At 39.3% G+C, this 24139-nt stretch overlaps 2 protein-coding genes across 5 annotated transcripts in view; both read right to left on the bottom strand.

Annotated features, from left to right (window-relative positions):
* Nucleotides 1–248: 248 nt before the first annotated feature.
* Nucleotides 249–5562, bottom strand: SNRPE (small nuclear ribonucleoprotein polypeptide E). Its single transcript, XM_079915158.1, has 5 exons — nucleotides 5447–5562; nucleotides 4923–4949; nucleotides 3812–3874; nucleotides 2788–2866; nucleotides 249–465 (listed from the first exon to the last, which is right to left on the bottom strand). Exons 1-5 carry the CDS (start codon nucleotides 5498–5500, stop codon nucleotides 410–412), a joined length of 279 nt encoding a protein of 92 aa, XP_079771284.1. The 5' UTR covers nucleotides 5501–5562; the 3' UTR covers nucleotides 249–409.
* An 8216-nt stretch (nucleotides 5563–13778) lies between these two features.
* ZC3H11A (zinc finger CCCH-type containing 11A) overlaps nucleotides 13779–24139 on the bottom strand; it is a 28883-nt gene continuing 18522 nt past the window's right edge. Inside the window, exons 11-16 of one of the 4 annotated variants that reach the window (XM_079937216.1) lie at nucleotides 19930–20433; nucleotides 19341–19420; nucleotides 18145–18451; nucleotides 17370–17536; nucleotides 16945–17012; nucleotides 13779–16528 (exon numbers count right to left, since the gene is read on the bottom strand). In XM_079937216.1, coding sequence (XP_079793342.1) covers nucleotides 16270–16528; nucleotides 16945–17012; nucleotides 17370–17536; nucleotides 18145–18451; nucleotides 19341–19420; nucleotides 19930–20433 — 1385 coding nt within the window. In that variant the 3' untranslated portion in view covers nucleotides 13779–16269. Of the gene's footprint in view, nucleotides 16529–16944; nucleotides 17013–17369; nucleotides 17537–18138; nucleotides 18452–19340; nucleotides 19421–19929; nucleotides 20437–24139 lie in introns of all 4 variants that reach the window. The other 3 variants (XM_079937213.1, XM_079937215.1, XM_079937214.1) reach the window with 3 other exon arrangements.

The following is a 24139-nucleotide window of genomic DNA, read 5'->3' as shown; positions in this document are numbered from 1 at the left end:
AACTGATGATATTGGCACCATAATCTTTACTTTTGTGAACACTCCCCTTCTCCACCACCCAGTATCAGAAGATTACATGTCAGGCAGAATTCCTACTCTTTGCCTTAAGAATCTACAGATCCCAGTTCTGTGAAAAGCAAATGCCCAGGACAAGTGCCATCTTCAGAAAACCTTAAAATAAATACTAACAGCTAATGGTGCCATTGTGTAAAAACTCTCTACAACTGGATAAAAGAAAACAATGTAAATATTTTAATAAAAACAATCCCACAGCATTTATTGTCATCTGGTAATAACATAAAGGTGAGCAAAACAATATGAATAAATGCTTTAAAACTACACTTCTAACAAAGCACATCTAAAAAAACTGTATTGCCTTCTCAACAATTTCTCACTTCATTGATCATTTCTAGTTGGAGACACTTTGGAGCAGAGTAATGTTATCTCCTTTTAGCATGATCCGACCTGCAACACAAAATTAAAAAAAAAAAAAAGCTATTAATAGCCACTCAGACTACTTTGTAACCACCTTTTAGCCTCAGAATTTCATATCATTCTTGAGTGATTTTGAAAATGCTTTCTCTCTTGAGAAGGTATGTGACATTTTCCAATATTCATATATTGAAAGGTTGTGCATATCAGACCATGTGCACTTTTCCAACAATAACATAATGAAGGTAGAGAAATGTTATTTTACAAAAAGTAGTTTCTGTAGACTAAGTCAACTACCCCAACATTTCCTAATGCTCCGAGTTTGTAGAAGTTGAGAAATTGGTTTTTTTTAGGAAATGCAGCATATTTACTATAATCCCTTTCTTACAGTTTTTTTTTTTAAACATCTTTATTGGAGTATAATTGCTTTACAATGGTGTGTTAGTTTCTGCTTTATAACAAAGTGAATCAGTTATACATATACATACGTTCCCATATCTCTTCTACAATTCTTAATATAATAGATTTCACCCTGTGGTACACAAATTTGTTTAAGTTTTACCTAACATTTTCTAAACTTATTTGAGCAGAGAATACTTTTTTCCTGAGAAATATCTATAAATATCTTCAGGAACACTGGTGTTCAGTAAAACAGTTTGAGAAATGCTAATCAACACCAATAGCAATTAAATTGTTTCACTTTCCCAGGCTTCTACAACAGGTAATATTAATCTGTTCTACAAGGTGGATATTACCATGGGAAATCAACATTTTGCAAATAATTTATAAATAACATCAATAAGGTTAGCTTGGCATTCCTGGCAAGACATGTTTAAATTCGAAAAATCCAGGCTTTCACAAAAATAGCCTAAGCAGGAAAAAGCAAAGCAAAACATTATACCACTCCTTAGAATCTACTTTCCACAGAGCTAGTATAGGCTCAAGAGAATCCTCAAGGACTGGAAGAAAGAGGCACCTGAAACCCACCACTGATAAAAATACTAGTGAGCTCTGAAGTGGGGCATTAAACAATTAAAGACAAAATGTCTAAATAAACCTCAAGTTAATGGAGTTTTAACAGAAATGATTCAGTAGGTCTTGATGAAGCCATGAATCCTAAAGAACGTGGGTTAATAAACTGCCTTCACTGTTCAAATATTTTAAAATTTCTACTACGTGGCATGCACTGAGTTAGGCACTGAGCATATTAGGGAGCAAAAAAGACAGGACTCATGCACTAATGGAGCATGTGGTCCAGTGGCAGAGACATTAATAATCCCAGTAATGAATATTTTACTACAAACTCAGCACAGCACACCCTCCATCAATCCCCACCCCAAGCAAAACCAAACCAAACCCTGGCAGGAAGTGACATTTGGTCTGAGTCCCAAGAAACAGGTAACAGCATATACAAAGATTTATGATGGGACAAATGTACAGATTCCAAGAATTGAAAGAAGTGTGGGTGAAGCTCAGAATATGAAGTGCAAAGTGATACAAAATGAGCAGAGGGAGGTAAGGCCAGATCATGAAGGACCCTGAAGGATACATTAAAGATTTCCTTATCCTATGAGCAATAAGAAGCCATTGAAGGCTTTCTAGCAAAGAGATAACAAGTTCAGATTGGTGTTTTAAATAAAAGATGACAGGAGCCTGCAGAGCAAACTGGAGGGAGCTGAGGTAGTTGCAGAGAAATTTATTAGCAAACTGAATAGAACTGGTGCCATTCAGCATGGCAGGGAACACTAAAACTGCTCTAAACAGTGTGTGAGGGGTTGGAACTGAGTTTGATTTCTGATATGCTAACTTTGAGGAGCCTTTGAGACATCCAAGTAGAAATGTTGAATAGGCTCAGAGAGGTCTAGAGCTACAAATGTAAATTTGGAAGTCAACATATAAATGTAATTTAAGGTGCAGTCTTGAGTGCCTAGGAAAATAATACTGAGTGACAGAAGGACGTAGAACCAAGACTTGAGCAACTCAAACAGTTAATGGCTGGGTCCTAAAGAATGAATATATAAAAGTCTGAAAAAGGAACAACTAGTAATGAAGAGCAAAAACCTGACTATAGTACCACAGAGCCAAATGCTGCTTAGAGCGCAACAAAATGAGGACCATTCGATTTAACACCATTAGTCTTTGGTAACCTTTGTGAGAGCTCTCTGAGTGGAGAGACAAAAGCAAAAACGGAGTGGGGTAAAGAATAAGTGGCAAAGGATGATTTCAAGAGTATATTTCTCTCCCAAATAATAACTTCTCAAATGCAAACTAAATTTAAACGTGAAATGAGTTGCAATTCAATTCTGTAAGTGAATAAAAATTTCTACAATTCTTTAAGGCCATCTATAGTCTTACCCAGTTGTTTTCTTGACTTTGTTTTAGAATGAATTTCTTCTGCATCATCTAATACGAGGTTCATATACTCATCAAAACCCTAGAAAAATAAGCCAATTGACTGTCATCTTCACATAAGATCATATCCAAACCATTCTAAATGAAAATGGCTATATATAGAGATGCTAACTTCAGAAACTCACCTCTCCACTGATCTTTTAGCTGAAACACCACCTCCCCGTCCTAAGCCTTGTTTTTTTTGTTTTTTTTTTTTTTGGCCATGCTGCACGGCTTGCAGGATCTCAATTCCCTGACCAGGGACTGAACCTGGGCCATGGCAGTGAAAGCTCAGAACCCTAACCATTAGGCCACCAGGAAACTCCCTAAGCCTCTTTTTAAATAAAGGAAGATGGAATGTACTTCACATTACTTCTAGAACCTTTGGGACTTAAGATTTCATTAACTATGCCAAAGAGCCATTTCCCTTATCTTTTATAATGTGCTCAATATAGTGTGTGTACATATATGAATTAACTCTTCCCACGTTCCCCACAAGACACTACCACCACCAACCACCGTGCTTGTTTTCTAACTAGTAAACAGGGAAGGGGAGATTATTGATAGAATCTACACTGTCTAAAAGAAATACCAGAGTCGTAGCATAACACTTCCATCCATATCTTCCTTTTTAAAAACATTATTTAGGCTATTCTGCCATCGTGGACATCTTATTTAACTAACCCCACCCAGTTCTATTCAGGTATCACCTAACCCAGAACTAATACTCCATTAATCCCATCTCCCCGGCCCCATTTTATTTCTTTTGACCCCTCCTTTAAGGACTAATACTGTTGTTTAAATAATTTTCCCTCTCTTTTATGAATTACATAATCCCTATCAAGCAGAACAATGAGACAAGGACAGTGGGTCCTGAAGAACTTTCCGTGGGTTGGGTCTTTGACTTTTTGTATATTGCTCTGCTATCTTTTGGTAAGTCTTTTTCTATAAACAAACTGCTCTGAGATAAAGTATCTTGGGTACTCACAATGATACAGCCCTCTATCCGCATATTCACTTGCTCATAAAGCCACACCTGAATCCGAGATCTCTGAAATAATCAACAAAAATAGAAATGTTAAGAAATAAGTAAATAAAATCCAACCACTTTGGTCAAACAACAGACAACCATGGCTCCTAAAAAAACCTTAACAAATAAAAGCCAAGACTAGTTACTTATCAAGAAACATTCTCACTTAATAAATGCTATATTGGAACTAAGTTAATAATTTTCCTGTGAACTTAGAACTCAATCATATTTCCACTGCTTTTAGTCTCTATACATTTAAAGTGAAAATTTGTGACAGGATAGCATTTAAAAGGGCTTCTTTCTTATCTCCTATAGCAAAATCCAGCTCCAAGACAGTTTTCTCTAGGTACTCAGTTCTCCATGTCTCACACCTAATAACCAGGAGGGGGACTCTCAATTCCTGTGATTAAAAATTACAAGAGCTTGAAATTAATCTGTTTTTCAATGGTGTTGTCACACACTAAAGTTTGTCAGAACAACAGGAGCCACATTTTCTTTCAGAAATAACTTAAATACTCCGCCTTGTCAAGTCAAATTTTGAGTTGCTAAAACTCCCCTCAAAGGAAAGAAGGCTGCCACTAAATCCTCTGAACCTATCCTTCCTGTCTTCCTTTTTTTGGGTCTTTTCTATAAATATGTGTCCCCCACCCCGCAAAGTGCTAAACACACCACTTTATGACCTAGTTTAAAGCCGACTGAATTTTTCTTCCAGTGTCTCATCCTAAAGGGAAGGGGGAAAGGTTCCAATGTTCTGGCCATACCCACTGCAACAAAAGTACCCAATTACCACTGTCATGTCAACCAATAATTACTTTTTGAAATTAGTAATTTTGGTCTTGTAGAGTAATTACGACACAATTCTTTGCATGCTTGGAGTTGGCATGGTTACACACCATTTTAACACATTAGAGCTTTCCCAGCACTCCTTCCCCTCAAATACCCTCACAATCTCCAGTTTCATCTACATTTAACTCTAGAACAATGATCAGACAGGATGAAACAAACAGCCAAATAAATTCACCTTTAACTTAAAAAGTAATTATGAAACAGTTAACAACAAACAACTTACATTTTGCAAGTATCTGAAGATGAGATTCTGCAGCAGTAGTTAAGGAAAAAATACACGCATAGCATAGACTCTGCTTCCTGGAACTGGTCAACCCTACCCCCATCTCACTTTTCTGAACGCGACGTTTGTGCCTATGCAAAGTGCCCAACTAGGCACCCATTTGGGGCTCCCTAAACACTGTAAACGAATCCCCTCCCACTCTCATTCTCCTGGAGTTTCTTCGGCGCCGACATCTTCCTCAGGCACGAGACCGGTAACTCCCGCTTTCACTGAGTACTTAACTAAGGTTGTCTTCCAACAGCTCACCCCCGCCATTCTTGCATTTCCCACCGCAGGGGTCTGCCAAGCCCACCTCCCACCTGTAATTGCTTCTTCAACTACCCGCGCTTTCTCCCAGTCTCGGCCGCCCCAGGGGCTCATGGGATGAGGGGCCGGACTCCGCTCCCTCTGGCCTGCTCCGTCTGCTCCTTCGCCCCCCATTTCCTGACCCGAACCTCCTCCTTCTCACATCCCGAGTAGGATACGATTGGCTGCACCATCACCTTCTGCACCTTCTGGCCCTGGCCTCGGTACGCCATGGTGGAAGCTCACAAAGACCACACTATCCCGCACACTACCTCAAAAAGCAACTTCCGGAATAAAGAGCCGGAAGCGGAAGTGCATGGTGCTCGCGGGGCGACCTGGGAGGCTCCTGGGAAATACCTCTCTAGCCACGGGCTCCGCTAATCTCGGTGCTTTGTAGCAACTGCGGCGACTGCATTTTGGAACGTGGGTTAGTCCTACAGCGCCACCTGAAGGGAGGCTGGAGGTGGAGCCTAGCGGCTTCGGTTGTGCCTCGGCTGCCGGGAGGCGGTGCACAGCGCTTGGCCATCGCGACTTCGTTTTCTGAGTCGGCTTTAAGAGCCAGATCGTCCCCTTGCGTACCTCTGTCTGTGAAATAGGTTGGTTTAGTGCTTTTTCTAAGGCCTGTTTCCCTGGAATTTAGGCTTGATAGCAGCGTTGTGGTGGACAGGGTATGGCCGCAAGAGGCCCAAACTCAGGGCTCCCACAGCTGACACTTTCGGCCACAGACAATCCGAATTCACTAGCCAGATGCTCTGGTTTGCTCCAGTAACCGATTCAACTCTCATCAACTTTATGAGGAGTTAATTGTAAGGTGGCAACAGAAGATCTATGTAGCATGAAAACCCTGAAGTCTGATTTCTGGCTTCAAATCTGGCACTGTTATAGTGTGTGACCAAGAATAAGTTATTCAGCCTTGGAGTTCACTGGTGGCGCAGTGGTTGAGAATCCGCCTGCCAATGCAGGGGACACGGGTTCGAGCCCTGGCCCGGGAAGATCCCACATCCTGCGGAACAACTAAGCCCGTGTGCCACAACTACTGAGCCTGCGCTCTAGAGCCTGCAAGCCACAACTACTGAGTCTGCGTGCTGCAACTACTGAAGCCCGCGAGCCTAGAGCCCCGGCTCTGCAACAGGAGAAGCCACCGCAGTGAGAAGCCCGCGCACCGCAATGGAGAGCAGCCCCTGCTCGCCACAACCAGAGAAAGCCCACGTACGGCAATGAAGACCCAATGCAGCCAAAAATAAAATAAATACATAAATTTATTTTAAAAAAAGTTATTCAGCCTTGCCATGTCTTGGCTTAGTTGTTACCAAAGTGGAGATAACAATGTTCCTTCGGGGGCTTCCCTGGTGGCGCAGGGGTTTGAGACTCCGGGCTCCCAATGCAGGGGGCGCGGCTTTGATCCCTGGTCAGGGAACTAGATCCCACATGCATGCCGCAACTAAGAGTTCGCATGCCACAACTAAGGAGCCCACTGGCCACAGCTAAGACCTGGCACAACCAAAAAAGAAAGTTCTTTCCTCATGGAGTTAAAGATTCAATGAAGTAGTAGTATACATGTGTACACATTAAGGTCTCAATGTTTGACCTTTTCTTTTCCTGGGTAACACAGCTGGAAGGGGAGGAGTTGGAATTTGTTAGGGTATGTTGTGGGCTGGCAGAAATTTCATTTAATTGGAATACCCATTTTATAGACAAGGAAACTGAAGCTCAGAGTTGAAGGGGCTCGTCAAAGGGGACACCACGTAGGGCAAGTAGCAAAATCCTAACTTGTTTAACTGAGGTTGTTACCAAACCAAACTTAGGTCCACTCAGCGGAGGAGCAGTAAAGCCAAGCGGTTGACGCTGGTTTGTGATGAAGGAAAGTACAGTGTTTATTGTGAGGCCAAGTGAGGGTAACAGGCAGCTCACGTTCAAAAGACCCGAACTCCCCAGTGGCTTTTAGGAAAGGATTTTTAAAGACAAAGTAAGGGAGAGGCTTGCAGGTACATGATCAGCTCATGCACAATTCTCTGGGTGTTGAGGTAACCACGTGAGGTCACAGGGGTCAGCATTATCAATCCTCAGGCTCCAGGTGGTCTGGAGGCTAGGTGTTTATGGTCAAGATGCAGTTAGCTTCTTAGTTGTTTTGGTATCTGAAAAACAACTCAAGGATATGGCTCAGGATATTATCTATAGCCCTTGACTTTGTTTTATGGCTAAACTATCATGATTTTGTCTTGTTTGACTGTTTTCCTTTGTTTCTGCATTTTCTCACTTCTCTGATTAAATTTACTCTTAGAAACTCAGGGAAGTCCTAGGAGGTTAAAGCTTTTCTATAAACAAGAGGCAGGAGATACAAGGGGGTCTGTCCCCTGGAAGGCCTTGCAGGGTCCTGCTCAGTTTCAAGGCCTTCTGTTTAATGAGGATAATATTAATGGCAACCTCATAAAAATGTGAGATCAAAGGATATGAAAGTGATTTTTTAAAAAGGGCTAGATGGGACTTCCCTTGTGGCACAGTGGATAAGACCCCATGCTCCCAATGCTGGGGGCCTGGGTTCAAACCCTGGTCAGGGAACTAGATCCCACATGCATGCTGCAACTAAGAGGTTACATACTGCAAATAAGGAACTGGAGAGCCACAACTCAGGAGTCTGCCTGCCACAACTAAGACCCAGTACAACCAAATAAATAAAAAAAGAGAGAGCTAGAAAACACACGGAATAATTATTTCTTTTTAATCAGCCCCCCCCCAAAACCAAATAGAGGGTCATGATGTGCGTGGAGTAAAGTTGAGATTTGCTGAATTTGAAGACAGTGTGACTAGAACACACCAGTATACCTAGCCCATCTCATATGTAGAGATACTTAGCTACTTGTTTTTGCATTTTCCTGTTTCTGAAGTCATGATTTCTAAACTTTTAAGGATTGATCTCTATAACCAATCATTTGACTGATTATACAACTCAAATCTTTGATCCATCTAGAATTTATCCCAGTATATCCTAGAACTGATACAATTTTAAAATTTTCTAGGTGGCTACCCAGTTGTCCATCACTATTACAAAAAAATAATCCTTTGTTCCTCATTCAATTTTAAATTCCACTTTTATGATATACCAAGTGTATGTGTGTGTGTAGGTATGTGTTTTTATGTATAGCATTTATATTTTGTTCAGTTGATCTTAGTGTCTATTTATAGACTAGTATCACTGTTATAAGTTTTGTAGCTTTATAATGTTTTCTTATTTGCTAGGACTAGAATTACATAGAATTTTCCTAGTTATTCTGGTTTTTCTTTAAAACTTTAGAATAAGCTTATCTAATTTTAAAAAATTCTCTTGGTATTTTTACTGTGATTACATTAAATCTAGAACAACTTAGAATTCTTTTTCTTTTTTTTTCTTGCGGTACGCGGGCCTCTCACTGTTGTGGCCTCTCCCGTTGCGGAGCACAGGCTCTGGACGCGCAGGCTCAGAGGCCATGGCTCATGGGCCCAGCCGCTCAGCGGCACGTGGGATCTTCCCGGACCGGGGCACGAACCCGAGTCCCCTGCATTGGCAGGCGGACTCTCAACCACTGCGCCACCAGGGAAGCCCCATAGAATTAATTTTTAAAAATCTAAGTACATGATGGCTTTCTATTTGTTCAAATTTTCCTTTGAGTCTTTGAGAAGTTTTTAATTTTCTGTAGTTTTTAGTTTCTTCTTTCTAGTTCATCCAGTTTAATCATAGATATTTCATCTCTCTTGGACTGAAAAATTGTCTTTTATTCAATTGTATGCTCTAACTGGTTTTTAAAGAAAAGTAATACATTCAATTATATAAAAATTATAAAGTTTTGCATCACTAAAAAGCCACCATAATAAGCAAAATGAGAAGATCTGGGAAAAGTATGTTTGTACCACATCAGAAAAGTGGGTGATTTTACTAATATATAAAGAACTCGAAAAAAAAAATGCTGTGCAAGAAATATTCCAAAACTTAATGGCTTAAAACAGCATACTTTTTTTTTTTTTTTAAATTTGTGACCTTTGTGGGTCAAGAGTTAGGGCAGGGATCAGCTGGGTGATTTTTCTGCTTCAGATGGTCTAAGGCCTTGGCATGTGTATTTAGAAGGCTAGCCCCACCTGAGTCAGTCTCCATGTCTATATAGCCTCAGGGCCTCACCTCATGGTCTCTCTGGCAGAGGAATATGCTTTATTATATGGGGGCCCAAGGCTCTAAGAAGCCAAAGCTGAAGCTAACAGTACACTTTAAGACCAGGCCTGGAACTAGTATAATATTCACACCCCAGGCCAGGTTTAAGGGCTGGAAAAATAAAGCCCAACTCTTTATTGGAGGTGTATTAAAGAATTTGCAGCCATTTCTAATCTGACACAAAGACCCAAAATAAAAATTGGCAATGGATATGAACAATCAGTTTTATAGCAAAGGAAATACAAATGGTCTTCAAAGGTATGAAAAGAGGTCAAACTTCACTCATTATAAAAGAAATGCAAACTAAACTATACTGAGAAATCATTTTCTCTCACTAGGTTGGCAAAGATCAAAAACTGGTGGTAATATACCTTATTAAGCTCCAATTCTAGACACTTAATCATACAAACTTACATGTGTGAAATAATATAGTCATTGCAGCATTGTTTAAAATACCAAGATGGGAAACAACCTAAATGTCTGTCAATAGGAACTAGCTCAATTATTGCATGTTCATATAGTGTAACACTACGCAACTATAATAAAAATTGCAGTTCTTTGTGTCCTGTTATGAAAAGATATCCAATATACAGTAAGAGAAAAAGTAAGCTATGATACATTTCAGATTAACTTCAGAATAATTTAGTGGAGCCAGCAGAGCTGGATCTCAGATGGGGCAAGCCTAAGGAATAAAATTTTAGGAGTCACACTTGCATGTACAAGTACAACCCTGAGAGTGAGCACTTCCTTAAATTATGCCCAGGTACCTTGCTTGCCTCACCCTAGCCCCAGTCCTGGGGGCCAGAATAGGGGATGGATAGCTGGTATGGGTATAGGTGAAACAGGATTAGTCATGAATTTGTAATTCATAATTTAAAACTGTTCATAATAAATATAATAAAAGCAAGGTGCAGGATATCACGTTTTATATATAATATTATATAGAAGTATATTTGTTTATATGTGCCTAAAATATCTGTAGAATACCTGAGAAACTGAGAACATTGGTTTTCGAGACGTGGGTAGCTGGGGCAGGAGTAGGAGGGAGGATTTTTACTGTATACCCTTATACACATTTTGAAGTTTGAAACTTGTGAATGAATATCACCAATTCAATGAATTTATTAGATAGTGGAAAGTACTATGACATGTTTCCCTTTTTTTGTTCCAACTAATCATAATGTTCTTGTAAAATCTGAGATTTTCATGACATTCCCAAGGTATCTGCAAATGGCTGGTACAGAGACATACCCTGAGAATCACTGGTCCAAAGGGACATATCCTGAGAAGAGTCACCTCCAGGCCTTCTGAATATTGAAGAACATCCTTCCTCTCAGCTTAAAGTTTCTTGCATATCAACCAGGAGCCTCAAAACTTGCTGAATGAAGCATGACAAAGAATGGGGTTGGGAAGAGACAGGGGCAGCCTAACAAAGATCAACAGCCCTTGAAATGGGCAGCAAGTATTTATTGAATGCTTTCTGTTATTTTCCGAAGTGTGCCCCCCAAAATTCATGTGTTGAAGGTCTAAACCCCCAGTACCTCTAGAATGTGACTATTTGGAAATAGGCCCTTAAAGAGGAAATTAAGGTTAAATGAGGTCATATGGGTGGGCCCTAATCCAAGGTGACTAGTGTCCTTCTACCGAGAGATTAAAATACAGACATGTATATGCAGAGGGAAGGCCATGCCTCATGTGAGGACACAGTGAGAAGGGGAACATCTGCAAACCAAAGAGAAAGGATTCAGAAGAACCCAAACTAGCCAACACCATGATCTTGGAATTCTAGCACCTACAACTGTGAGAAAATACATTTATGTTGTTTAAGCCACCCAGGCTGTGGTATGTTGTTTCGGCCCTAACAAACTAATATACCTTCTATGTGCCAGACTTGTACTAGGTGCTGAGAATATATAGGTTAGTAAGAATCTCTCTCTCAAGGAGTTTATACTCTGCTGATGGAGAGGTAAACAATTTCAAAACAATGAGGGTAAACAAAGAGTATATGTCTAGTAGACAGGCACCAGAGCCCAGTTTGGGGAGAGGGAGAACAGGGTATTGGGAGAGGTAAACTGGAAGTCATGGAGTGTGTAGGAATCAGCCAATGAAAAGAGGAGAAAAGAGACCTTTAAATAGAGGACAGCATTAACAAAGGCAAACAGCTAGAGACAGATTGGTGTATAAGCGAAGTCGACTGTCAGTAATTTTGCTAGTGTAGAGCATGAAGGGTGAGTGATGGAAGAGGCTGGTACAACATGCTATTCTAAGGGACTTTAATTTTGGAGGGAAGGGGAAGGCACAGGAGGATTTCATGAAACACAGTGACTCAGATTCACATTTAAAATAGATCCTTCTTTCTTTGTAAAAGACCAGTTTATTCCTTAGCCAAGAACAGCTGACAGCAAACTGAGCAAGAATGAGACAAGACAGACTCTGAGAATACCAACAGGATTGTCAGAGGTCACTAAAAACAAACCTTACCTGCTCAATTTGGCTTTGTTTGCAGCTCAAATCATCTCCTTTGCTAAGCTACACAAAACTCCAGATCTAACACCTCAAGGAAAACTTCCCTGATCAGTCTTGAACTCATTGATTTCTCACTCATCCCCTTTATAGACAGCATCATCCATTTATTACTTGTACCCATTTCACTCTTGTTACTTTATCCTTAAAAGTATTTCAAAGGCAGGAGTTTACCTTAATCTATCCCTAGTGGCCAGCAGTGTTTAATGATGGTTAGAATTCATAATGTTCTAATTTGAGCCTCTTCAAGGGAAGGCAGTCCAAAACACTTTGCGGCAGTAACGTATTTCACATTTCCTTACAGCTTTTCTAAACTTGACTACCTTCCTTGACCTCTCAACCTAAATAAGTGACCTCACTAATCAAATACACCTACCAGGGAAGGGTTCCTTCTTATTTAGCTTCTCCTTCCCCTTGAAATTTCTCCTCCTCCTTTGAGTGTTCTTGATGCATCCAATGTCCTATTTCAGTCATTTGTCTATTCAACAAACAGCAGTCTTTTTTTTTTTTTTTTGGCCGCGCCATGCAGGATCTTAGTTCCCCAGCCAGGGATTGAACCCACGCCCCATACAGTGGAAGCGCGGAATCTTAACCACTGAATCGCCTGGGAAGTCCCACAGTAGTCTTTTACTTAATCATTTTTCCTCCTCTGCATTCTTCAGTCTGAATATCGGGTGTTTACACCCTTAACTCAGTAGGCTATTGCTTTACTCTTATCTGAACACAGATCAGTCACAGAATCTAAAGACCAAAAAGCCCAGGAACAGGCATTACCAAGTTTTAATCCACTGTTGCTCGTCACGATTGACTCAGACTGCAACACTTTCCCAATTAAATCCAACCAAACTTTACTAATAGGCCCACTCAGTAAATTTTATGACTCCTATTTTTTAAAATATAAAATTTTAATTGCTGTTCTTATTTATGGCCATTGTTTATACTGTCAATTTTATTGTACAATGTTAAGAAAATGGTTGGGGCTTTCCTGGTGGCGCGGTGGTTGGGAGTCTGCCTGCTAATGCAGGGGACGCGGGTTCGAGCCCTGGTCTGGGAGGATCCCATATGCCGCGGAGCAACTAGGCCCGTGAGCCACAATTGCTGAGCCTGCGCGTCTGGAGCCTGTGCTCCGCAACAAGAGAGGCCGTGATAGTGAGAGGCCCGCGCACCGCGATGAAGAGTGGCCCCCGCTTGCCACAACTAGAGAAAGCCCTCGCACAGAAACGAAGACCCAACACAGCAAAAATAATTAATTAAAAACAAAAGTACCAATGCCACCGTGGATGTGAGGATTAAATTAGTCAATGCTTAAAAAAAAAAAAAAGAAAAGAAAATGGCCAAGTATTTTGTGTTGATGCCTCTAACATTTTGCAATTCATATAAATTAGTTTGGAGAATAAATTATTAATGCAGTTAGATGTGTAGGTTGTGGAAACTTCCACAGACTTACTGAGCAGCTTTCAAACACCAGATTTAAGAAAAAAAGAGTTCTTGAAAGGTTCAACGAATCAAACCCAACTGCACATAAAAATATACTTTCTTACTGTTATATCTGAACACACTGATTCTGACACTCCAGTGGAGATAAAAAGCAGTAATCTTCCAAGGCAGTGTAGGATTTAGTGTCAAAATGGATATGTGAATTAAGAGGCACATAATAAGTACTCAATATATGTTAGCTACTTTAGAGTGGTGTTACATAGCAACTGGAGACTACACAGTTCCTGTTGGTTCCTGACAAATTCAAAGCAAATATTTTAAAGAACTGCAGAAATATTCTGCAAAATGAAGCCACAATTTTAGAAAAGGATCATAGAACTTTGATCAATATAGAGAACAAGCTTTATTTCTGAAACTGTAATTAAACATCGACCAAAGATTGGTTGAGATGAAAACAAACTATGTTCTGGTCATATGTGAGAGGATCCACTGGAACTTGAGGTTAAGGCCAGAACTTTAAGGATCATTTATTGAGACAAATACATGAGCTGCAAATTATCTTGAAAGTTCTGGCTATGCTATGACCAAGTTCTACAACATTTGGGCCCTTTTCCTGTTAAAACTGAAAACCATCATCACTCAAAACTGAACACACAATCGGTTCTGCTTTCTGTGAAAAGCTGACTCAACTTTTTGGGGACTACTTTTAGACTATTTGGGAAAATCTATACTCTCTGGTAAATTATAAAATTTATATGTATTCCCATAACAAAAAACTGGACTTTCCTGAAGTAAAAATTTTATATGCCTTCATGCTTGAAAATTCTAAATTGTTGGAACCATCTAAGATCACTTCTAAACCCTCTCTCCTTTAAAAAATTAATGACATAACTCGAGTTACAATGCTAATGGCTAAGTATCAGTGTCAGAAAAAATCCTCACATATAATAGTATTTATTCTTACCTAAAGCAAATGCAACTAAAACTGAGCATACTTGTGGAGAAGTCTGGCAGTATGTCTTTGTAAAAGGTTTCTAAAGACCAACAGTATCTGTGAAACTGGGCCTCTATTGAGGCAGATCCCAGGCTGAAGTGATGTACGACTACTTAACTCATAACATCAAGACTTTCCTACACCAGCTTTATTTAAAACACAAATAAAGTATTTCTCTTTCTGTAATGGCAAATGGTTCAAATAATGCTGAAAATGAATCATTGACTAATACAGGGCTTTAAATATGAAACAAAATTTTTAAAAAAGCAAAAGAATAAAGGTTATATACAAAAGGGACCTGGAATCTACAAGCCGATTCCAAAAATGAAATGAGTAGAAAATTTGCGGTGAAACCAGAACATTCCACCCTTGCTTTGGAGAAGGGCTATTAGATAACATTCAGTCAGCTGAAGATGGATTGGTAGAGAAGTGTCTGTACATAAATTTCAAGTCAGTTTTGCTTGTGTAGAATCATCCAGATCTTCCCAAAACTGAATGGGCAATTCTGTGGCTTTCTTCCTTTTCCATATTCCCAAAAACGCTACATGAAGTTCAACTCTTGATGAGCCGCTTACAACAGCAGTTCCTTAGGAGCCAACATGACAGGTGGGTCAGATTTCCCTATGAGAAACAAAACCGGCCACCTATAGCAAAATATCAAAATGGGCAGGTCCTTTCCTCTTCCTTCTGATTATGCACAGTATGTCTCCTTTCAAGACTATTATTCCCATCATACTTGTTCCTTCACAGTCTAAACCTTGAGGTGATATGAAGGAGACCAACATCAAGAAAAGAAAATTCAATTCGGAAATGAAGAAAACTGGAAGGTATACAATACACCCCCAGAGCATCTTGATAATCCCTGCTACTGTACAATTCAGCATACTGCTACAGTCCATAGATAAATAATGGCAGCTTGAATGAGTTCATTTCCGCCCCCCTCAGGTGTTTAAAGGGCACCAAATAAATACTGGGCAAGAGGAGTTTGCTAGGAGAATTAGAAATTAAAAGTTAACCAATTTTTATCCCTGTGATAATTCAATGCTAGTAAGGTGGCAAGTACTGAAGAAGAGAAGGGACAACTTTCTTACTAAAAAATAAATTCCTGTAATCATTATGTCACCATCTCTTATTAAGAATCCAAGGAATCCCAGAAATAGAAAATTAGTTTCAGAGGACCCCTGAGGCACTTTAAAGCCTTAAAAACTTACAGTAATAATAAATCAGCTATTGCTCTTCAGAGGCTTACAGAGCAGTAGAAGCATGAAAATCACATCCAAAAAGTTATGTCCAGATTACAGGTTTCCTGAGCTGCTCAGCTGTCTCTAGAGGCTTAGTTGAATTTTCCAAATACCTTTAAAAAGACGTACAATTTAACACAGACTGAGTGGATTTTTTTGTTTAGTGGTGGCATGAAATTTGGTCCTTAATGGTAGCAGCTGTCTTCATCCTTTTCAAACTCAGGTAACAGTAGGTACATTAGGATAATACATAAAAGAAATAATACAACAAAGGGGAAAAAAGTCAAAACTGACAAACACCTCAAGGAGTCACTAAGTTCTCTTGTACCCTTTCACTTAGGTCTCCCGCTCAGTCTTTTGTGGAGAGAGGGGTAAGACAGAACTTTTTTCTCAAAGATGCTAAACAATGGCATCAAATGGACAAAACGACTACCAAGGGACTTTAAAAATCTGACCCCAAGGAATCCAGAACACACATGGATAATTCAGAGGTATATTTCTTATTTGGGGAAAATTCTAGACTAAAGAAATGATCATTTTGGATAAATGTTATAATAGATGAAACTAAGTCCAGTTTTTGGTGAGTCTTTTTTTTGTGTTTTTGTTTTAAATGTTCTACTACAACCTTCAGCTATCAATCATTTCTGATAGCTCAAGCAGAAGGTCATCTTCATCCTTCCCAGGATCCAAGTCAATCTCAGCTTCTAATTTGCCTCCTGAAATCTCCCATATTAATTTCTCAAAATCATCCTCCATAGACAGTAGCGGCTTTCCTGTTGAGGCAGAGCTGAGTCGGCGAGTTTTTGTGGCCACCTGGGATGAGGAAGGGCCAGATACTTCTGGTGGGGAAGGATCTGAAGAGGACTGGGTTGGAGGCAGCACAAAACTGTAAGAAAAAAAAACCCGAAGGATTATTAGATAATTGCCCTTCATCAATGGTTGGCTGGACCACCCAGTCTCAGGTACACAAAGAATTTTAGCAAAGAGTTGTTTCTGAAGACACACATAAACAAAGAATTGTTTTACTGATTTGGGATAAAGCATTTTCATCCTTTAAAGGAGAATCCAGACAGGTGTTTAAAAACTGTTTTCAATAATACAGGCAAAATATAAACAACAGCACCAAAAGAGAACAGCAACCTTGAACATCATGTTTTCCTGCAATTAATATGAAGTTTAGCAGATTTATTTAGATGTGGCTAAACTGTAAATTTTTCAAATTATTTAGCAGTGTTATTCTCTAGAGAGCATAAACAGTAATAGCGGCCTAAACTTTGGTTAAAAAGAATTGCAAGGTATTACCTGTCTCTAGGTTTTTCTGTCTCAGGCACAGTGACTGATTTGTCTTCAGAGAGAAGTGGGACAACAGCCTACAAAAGTGAGAGTAAGGTAATTCAGTGGGAGAGTCAGGCTTTTAAATTTGAGCAGATTCATTTTCTTTGCTGCCTTCTTAGAACCATTCTTTAAGCCTGGGAATCCAAGAATAAACCCAAAGACTGAGGGTACAAATAAGCAAAATATCTTAATTAGGTTAAAAAAAAAAATTCACCCTGCCACTGCAAATGTTTAAGCTGTAAACATAATATACAGTAACAACCTAAACAACTAAAATGCTTAGGAATTGACAAACTATTAGACATAATACAGAGAGAGCTAACAGAGAATTCATCTTGCCCACTTTCCTACCACACAGACTAAAGCACCACTGAGGTGGATTTCCTTCTTACCACAGCTGCTTTTTTGACTGGGCTTTTCTGCAGGACACTGCTGGAGGTGAGTGGTTTCACAGATGCAATGACAGCAGAGTGGGGCTCCACTGCCCTGCGTTTTTGGGCCACTTTGTGTGATGAGACTACTTTAGCCACAGATGGCTTCACATTCATTTTAGGTTTAGCTACAAGACAGAAAACATCTGATTAAAAGCCAGAATAATCCCCTTTTTACATGGAGAATAACTCAATATCAAAATTCCTTCTCAGCAATTAGGAACAGCACAAATAAGTAAAAAAACGAACCAACTAACCAAAAAAGAAAACCAGACTGAAAATGATCCACCAGCAATCTGCACTACACTTGGCCGTAATATATACACACACACGTGTATATATACACACATGTATCTACATACGTGTATGTACATATATGTATACACACACACACTCTCCCCTCTCCTCTCTCTCTCAAACAATTCCTTTCAGTGCCTCTTGAATTTGCTACTGCTCTTTGCTTCCCTGGTGTTTTTCACCTTCAAAACCAGAGGGAAAAGGCACCATGGAAAGTTTTAGACAAAGCCTTATAAACAGCAATTTTAAATTGTGAAAAAGGAACTCATCTAGTCTTTCTGTCTTTTTAAATAGAATTTTCAGAAATATTACTACCCACCTGTGTGATCAGTATACAAAGGCAAATGAAATTCAACCCAATTATTGCCAGGCAGTCACTGAAACTTGGTAATTTTGAAATTCTAAAGCAAAATGCACTAGAAAAAACATTCACCTTTACCCCTTTTTTCCAAGGTCTGTGTTGCACCTTTCACATTCAGTTTTGAGTGCCCAATCCCTGAGGTTTCCACCTCTGTCTTCTGGGATATCTTTGAATGAGGCCGTTTAGTCAGGAGCCGTGTGATGTCTGGCACGGTAGCGAGCACTGGTTTCTCTAACTGGGTGTTGCAAGTGTCTAAGTCTCCCCGAAGGCGTGCCAAAACTGATTTTTGCTTCTCCAACAGTTTCTGCACATGCTTTTCTCTCACTGTCTCACATCTCTTGACTTGAATTTTAGTGACGTCAACTGCTGTGGTCTCATCTGAAGTCTATGGATAAATTTAAACGACAGAATTAAAATCTAGTACCTCCAACAATCTGTATGATGATAATTATTGTTTATAAGTTACCAAGCTAACATCTAAGTCAAGCAAAGTTTCACATGATCTAGAACACAAGAGCTTTTGCCTTTTATATGATATTAAATAGAAAGATCAAGATAAAAGATGTGTGGAACAATAAAAACCCAAATTCTATAAGCTAGACTATCATGACCGTAAGTCTAACACAAATGGTTCCTAATCAGACACTTGCACAAAAATGTATGTACAAAGACGTTCATTATCTTAACTGGGTAAAACAAAATCCAGTCCAGAAACAGACTATATTTGTGTAATAGAACACTACGTGGCCGGTAAAAGCAATTGTCTTAAAGAATTATTAATATGGTAAAGTCAAAGCAGGCTGCAAAATGATACACTGTAGAGTTCTCACCTATGTTCTAAATATGAGTTAAACATTAAACAAGTTCACGTACATACATATACAAAGAAAAGGCCTGAAAGAAATGCATCAAAAAAACTAAGGGTAGTGACATCTGGAATGTGGAATTATAGGGTTTCTCATTCTTTTTAAAAAATAAAAAGTCATGAGTTTTATAAATGAGTAGCATTACTCTCAAAGGCAAGGGAAAACTTAGTTTAAAAAATATGAATGGCCATTAAAAACAACTTTAAAAGGGCAGAAAACACCGATATACACAGAAGTACAGAAAACTCTCATAGAAAATTATAAGCATAGTGAAAGACTGTTTACCTGAATATATCAGTGAAGTGTTAAATAGAAAACTTATAAACTAAAACTAAAAAGCACATATACCATTCATCTAGCCTTTGCTTGCCATGGACAAAATTATAAAATGATTCTAAATAAACTCACCTCTTTAGCCTCTGTTCTAGTAACACTGCTCTGAGAAGCAACAACACTTTCTTCTTTAAGTTTCCTCTCTTCTTTTATACCTAGATTCACATTAAACACATCACTAGTAATTTTATTCGTGCTGCAACCTTGTAACAGATGAAGTTAAACAAAACTTTTCTTAATAAAAGTAATGATAAGATAGGACAAATAAAAATTGTGGACAAAATCTACTTAGTCCTCAAACAGATTCAAAATGCACATTAAAATATCAAGGTCTATATACAGTTGTTGTAAAGAAAGAGCTTTAACAACTTTTTTGGGGGGTGGGGTGGGGGTGGGTGTTGGCACGCCTCACAGCTTGTGGGATCTTAGTTCCCCAATCAGGGATCGAACCCATACCCCCTGCAGTGGAAGCACAGATTCCTAACCACTGGACTGCCAGCTTAACTTCTTTCAGTGCCCAGCTTAACTTCTTTTAATCCAGTGGTTTTCAAAGTTATCTGAGTAAAGAAAAGTTCTCACAGAATTCCTATGAATATCCTGTAGAATACCGCCCTTTGAAATATGATCTGGGGAAGTGGTACTACAGACCAAGTTCTTTTGTTACCTGTTCTTTTAGTGATCTGGAGAAGCCGTCTTGTCCCTGGGGTGGCCTCAGGCTGAGGCTGGGAGCTGGTTCTGCTCTCAGAACTCTGCTGCACCCTCAGAGCCTTCTCCAGTTTAATTTCCTCCAGCGTCTTGATATGCACTTCCTGCATAGACTTCGCTCTACCTGCAGGTTCCTCTGACTGTCCTCTGCTGGCTACTACAGGTGGCAAAACCACTGTTTTTTTAATTTCATTATCAGTCTTTAGCTTGATGCTGGTTACGTCCTTTTTGCTTTTTTGTCTCTCTGCTTCCTGCTGCCGGTGTTTCTTTTCAGCCAAGACCTCAGAGAACGTTTTGATTCGGACAGTGGAGGAGGTTCTTGTTCCTGTTGTAGAATCATCAACTTTTGAAGGTCCTTCTGTCTTGAGTTTAGTTTGCAATTCTCCACGTTTTTGACTGGCTCTTTCGAGAAGAATTTCTTCTAATGTCTTCACGTGGATCTCACCAACTTTAGTAACTCTCTCTGCTTTCATGGGGGAAAAACAAATCACTGTACTTGGATTTCATCTCTTAATGACTTACGATCTCTCTATTCTTGGATCAGGACAGAGTCCAATAGAGTGGTATCACTTAGGCAAGCAATTAAAATGGTCAAAAGCACATTAGTTTCAATCTCAATTTTAGATAGTGGCCCTCAAGGAAAACTCTCAGGAGGCAAAAATTAGTGATTTGGATTGCTATTCAGAAGCTTATTCTTGAGGATCCTGAAAGCCATTTACTAGTTAGAGAAGCTTGTCATTATAAATCTTACCAATAAAAATAAATTCTTCCATTCGTGCACAGATATAAACACATGCTAGACAGTATGCTAGAAATATAATGGCAAGCAAAATGCAAACTCTGCCCACAAGTATTGATAGTTCGCAGTCTAATGGACCAATAATTAAACAACAACAAAGTATGGTAATGATAACAGCTTTGATAAAGGAGGTAAAGTTGACCCTTAAACAATGTAGGGGTTGGGATGGAGTACTGGGGCACCAACCCCTATGCAGTTGAAAACCCACATATGTGACTTTACAACTGGGCTCCGTATCCATGGTTCTACATCTGCAGATTCAACCAACCAACCATGGAACATGTAGTACTGTAGTACATACTTATTGAAAACAAATCCACGTATAAGTGGACCCACACAGCTCAAACCCATGTTGTTCAAGGGTCAATTGTATAATGCTATGTAGGAGCATACAGCAAGAACACCAACCTTTTTCTACAGATTGGTTAAGGGAAGCTTTTCAGAGTAATATTTAAGTGACATTGAAAGGATGAAAAGGAAGTAGAACATGTGACAAGACAGAAGAAAAATGAGAAAGGCCCAGAGACTGGCATGCCACTGAAGAGCTATTTTTAATGATACATTAATCATTCTCTATTTGTTTAAACTAAAGAGAAAATTTCACACTTGGCACATATGCCTGTCCTCGTTACTGAAGGGCCTAAAGAAAGAAATAATGAAGCGATGTGAGAAAAATAAGAACAATTTGGAGATTATACACACACATATTTAATCACCAACACATTTTAAAAAAAGATCAAAACAAAAAATATCCTTTTACAACCTTAAACATATCACTTCTGTCTCACCTTCTGAATCTTTGAATATGCTGTCCCTTCTATATGGAATATTCCCTACTGGTCTCATTTCTCCTGCTGCTTAGTTAGTTTAAAGTGAGTTCAGCTTAGAACCTGACACCCTCCAGCAGTCTAGTTTGTTTCTCTGATCACAGCACTGATCACACAGTACGGGGTAACTCCTTGTAATTCCAACCATACTAGATACTTCATGAGAACAGTGACTATGTTTAATTATTTTAGTACAGTACCTGTTACAGAGGAAGTACTCACTGATTTTCTTAGGTTTTTTAAATAAAAATTCTTCCATTTCAAGATGGTAGTCTGATCTCAAAACCACTTTAAGAAAGTATGTGAATGGTCAGTGGTTAAGAATCCGCCTGCCAATGCAGGAGACACGAGTTCAATCCCTGGTCCAGGAAGATCCCACATGCCACGGAGCAACTAAGCTAGTGCACCACAACTACTGAGCTTGTGCTCTAGAGCCCGTGAGCCACAACTACTTAGCCCTCGTGCCACAACTACTGAAGCCCGCGTGCCTAGAGCCCACGCTCCACAACAAGAGAAGCCACCACAACGAGAAGCCCGCACAACACAACGAAGAGTAGCCCCCACTCATCGCAAACTAGAGAAACCCTGCGTGCAGCAACGGAGACCCAATGCAGCCCAAAATAAATAAATAATACATGTATTAAAAAAAAAAAAAGGATGTGAATGGTGACACAGAGACCCTGTTTCCCTACACTACAAAATTTCATCAAAACAATAGAGAAGACATTAAAAGAATAAATCCACAATAGCAATGGAAAACAAGGATGCTACTGGCAGAACATAAATCTTGAGGAATTTGAGACAGAAAAATGTCTGAAATTACAGAAACAGAAAAAGAATAGATAAAACCATAGGAGTGAGATCTGTTCTTCAAAAAACAGGCAAAGAAAACTGCCAAACTAGTATGAAAATTAACAGTGGTAGAAATTAAGGATGGTTTACAACAGAACAGCTGGATCAATCAAGACCTTCTCCTGAGAACTGCTCCCTAAAAAGAGGAGAATCTGTCAGGGAAGGGAGCACATTATGAGGATGTTGGGGCTGAAAAGAAGTAGAGCATGAAAATTTCAGGCTTTCACAAATACCAAGCAGAAAAACGAGAGGTGAGGGAGAAAAGTAAAAAGCAAAGCTAGAAAATGAAATTAGTTGCACTCTGAAAGTAAAGAAAGGCTTTCTTACCATAGCAATCATATGAGCCCTCAGCCTTGCAGCCTACAACCAACATAGGCTGCCATTTAGTGCACCCTCTCTACTTAGGCAAACAGACCTCCCAGCCAGGAGAGAGGACCACTTGGGAAAAAGATCCTTAGAATCACAGGCCCAGTGATTCTAGGTTGTAAGAAACCTCGGCCCAGTACTTACAACTATGAAAAATTAATGTAACATTTGGTTCATTAAAAATGAACCAAAATGAAGAGAAGCAATGAGGAAGACAAAATAACATACAAACCCATTAAAAAAAAAAGATTCAAATTAGAAACCCCAATCAATGAAACAGAATAAAGAGCCCAGAAATAAACCCACATGCCTACGGTCAATTAATCTTAGACAAAGGAAGCAAGAATATACAATGGAGAAAACACAGTCTCTTCAGCAAGTGGTGGTGGGAAAGCTAGACAGCAGCATGTAAAATCAATGAAGTTAGAACACACCCTCACACCACCATGTAAAAAATAAACTCAAAATGGCTTAAAGACTTAAATATAAGACATGACACCGTAAAACTTAGAAGAGAACATAGGCAAAACATTCTCTGACATAAATCGTACCAATGTTTTCTTAAGTCAGTCTCCCACGGCAATAGAAATTAAAGCAAACAAAAGCAAAACAACCAAATGGGACCTAATCAAACTTACAAGCTTTTGTACAGCAAAGGAAACCATAAACAAAACGAAAAGACAACCTACAGACAGGGAGAAAAATATCTGCCAATGATGCGACCAACAAGGGCTTAATTTCCAAAATATACAGACAGCTCATACAACTCAACAATCAATAAAAAAAAAAACCCTATTGAAAAATGGGCAGAAAACCTGAATAGACATTTTTCCAAAGACATACAGATGGCCAACAGGCACATGAAAAGATGCTCAACATCACTAGTTACTAGAGAAATGCAAATCAAAACTACAATGAGGCACACTGGTCAGAATGGCCATCATCAAAAAGCCTACAAACAACAAATGCTGGAGAGGGTGTGGAGAAAAAGGAACTCTCCTACACTGCTGGTGGGAATGTAAACTGGTGTAGCACTATGGAAAACAGTATGGAGGTTCCTCAAAAAACTAAAAATAGAATTTCTATATGATCGTGCAATCCCACTCCTGGGCGTATATCCAGAGAAAAATATAATTTGAAAAAATACATGCACCCTGATATTCACTGCAGCACTACTTACAATAGCCAAGACATGGAAGCAACCTAAATGTCCACTGACAGATGAATGGGTAAAGAAGATGTGGTACATATATACAATGGAATACTACTCAGCCATAAAAAAGAATGAAATAATGCCATTTCCAGCAACATGGATGGAACTAGAG

This window comes from Stenella coeruleoalba (genome assembly GCF_951394435.1).
Source record: "Stenella coeruleoalba genome assembly, chromosome: 1".
NCBI classification, from domain to species: domain Eukaryota; kingdom Metazoa; phylum Chordata; class Mammalia; order Artiodactyla; family Delphinidae; genus Stenella; species Stenella coeruleoalba.
The sequence above is the reverse complement of the archived record's forward strand: the minus strand, read 5'-3'. Positions and strand labels throughout refer to the sequence as shown.

Coding starts and splice junctions, on each gene's coding strand:
- SNRPE (XM_079915158.1), bottom strand. CDS start 5,500: ATGGCGTACCGAGGCCAGGGCCAGAAGGTGCAGAAGGTGATGGTGCAG. Junction 4,950..5,446: donor AGGTGATGGTGCAGCCAATC/GTATCCTACTCG, acceptor CTACTGCTGCAG/AATCTCATCTTCAGATACTT. Junction 2,867..3,811: donor GGATAGAGGGCTGTATCATT/GTGAGTACCCAA, acceptor TTATTTTTCTAG/GGTTTTGATGAGTATATGAA.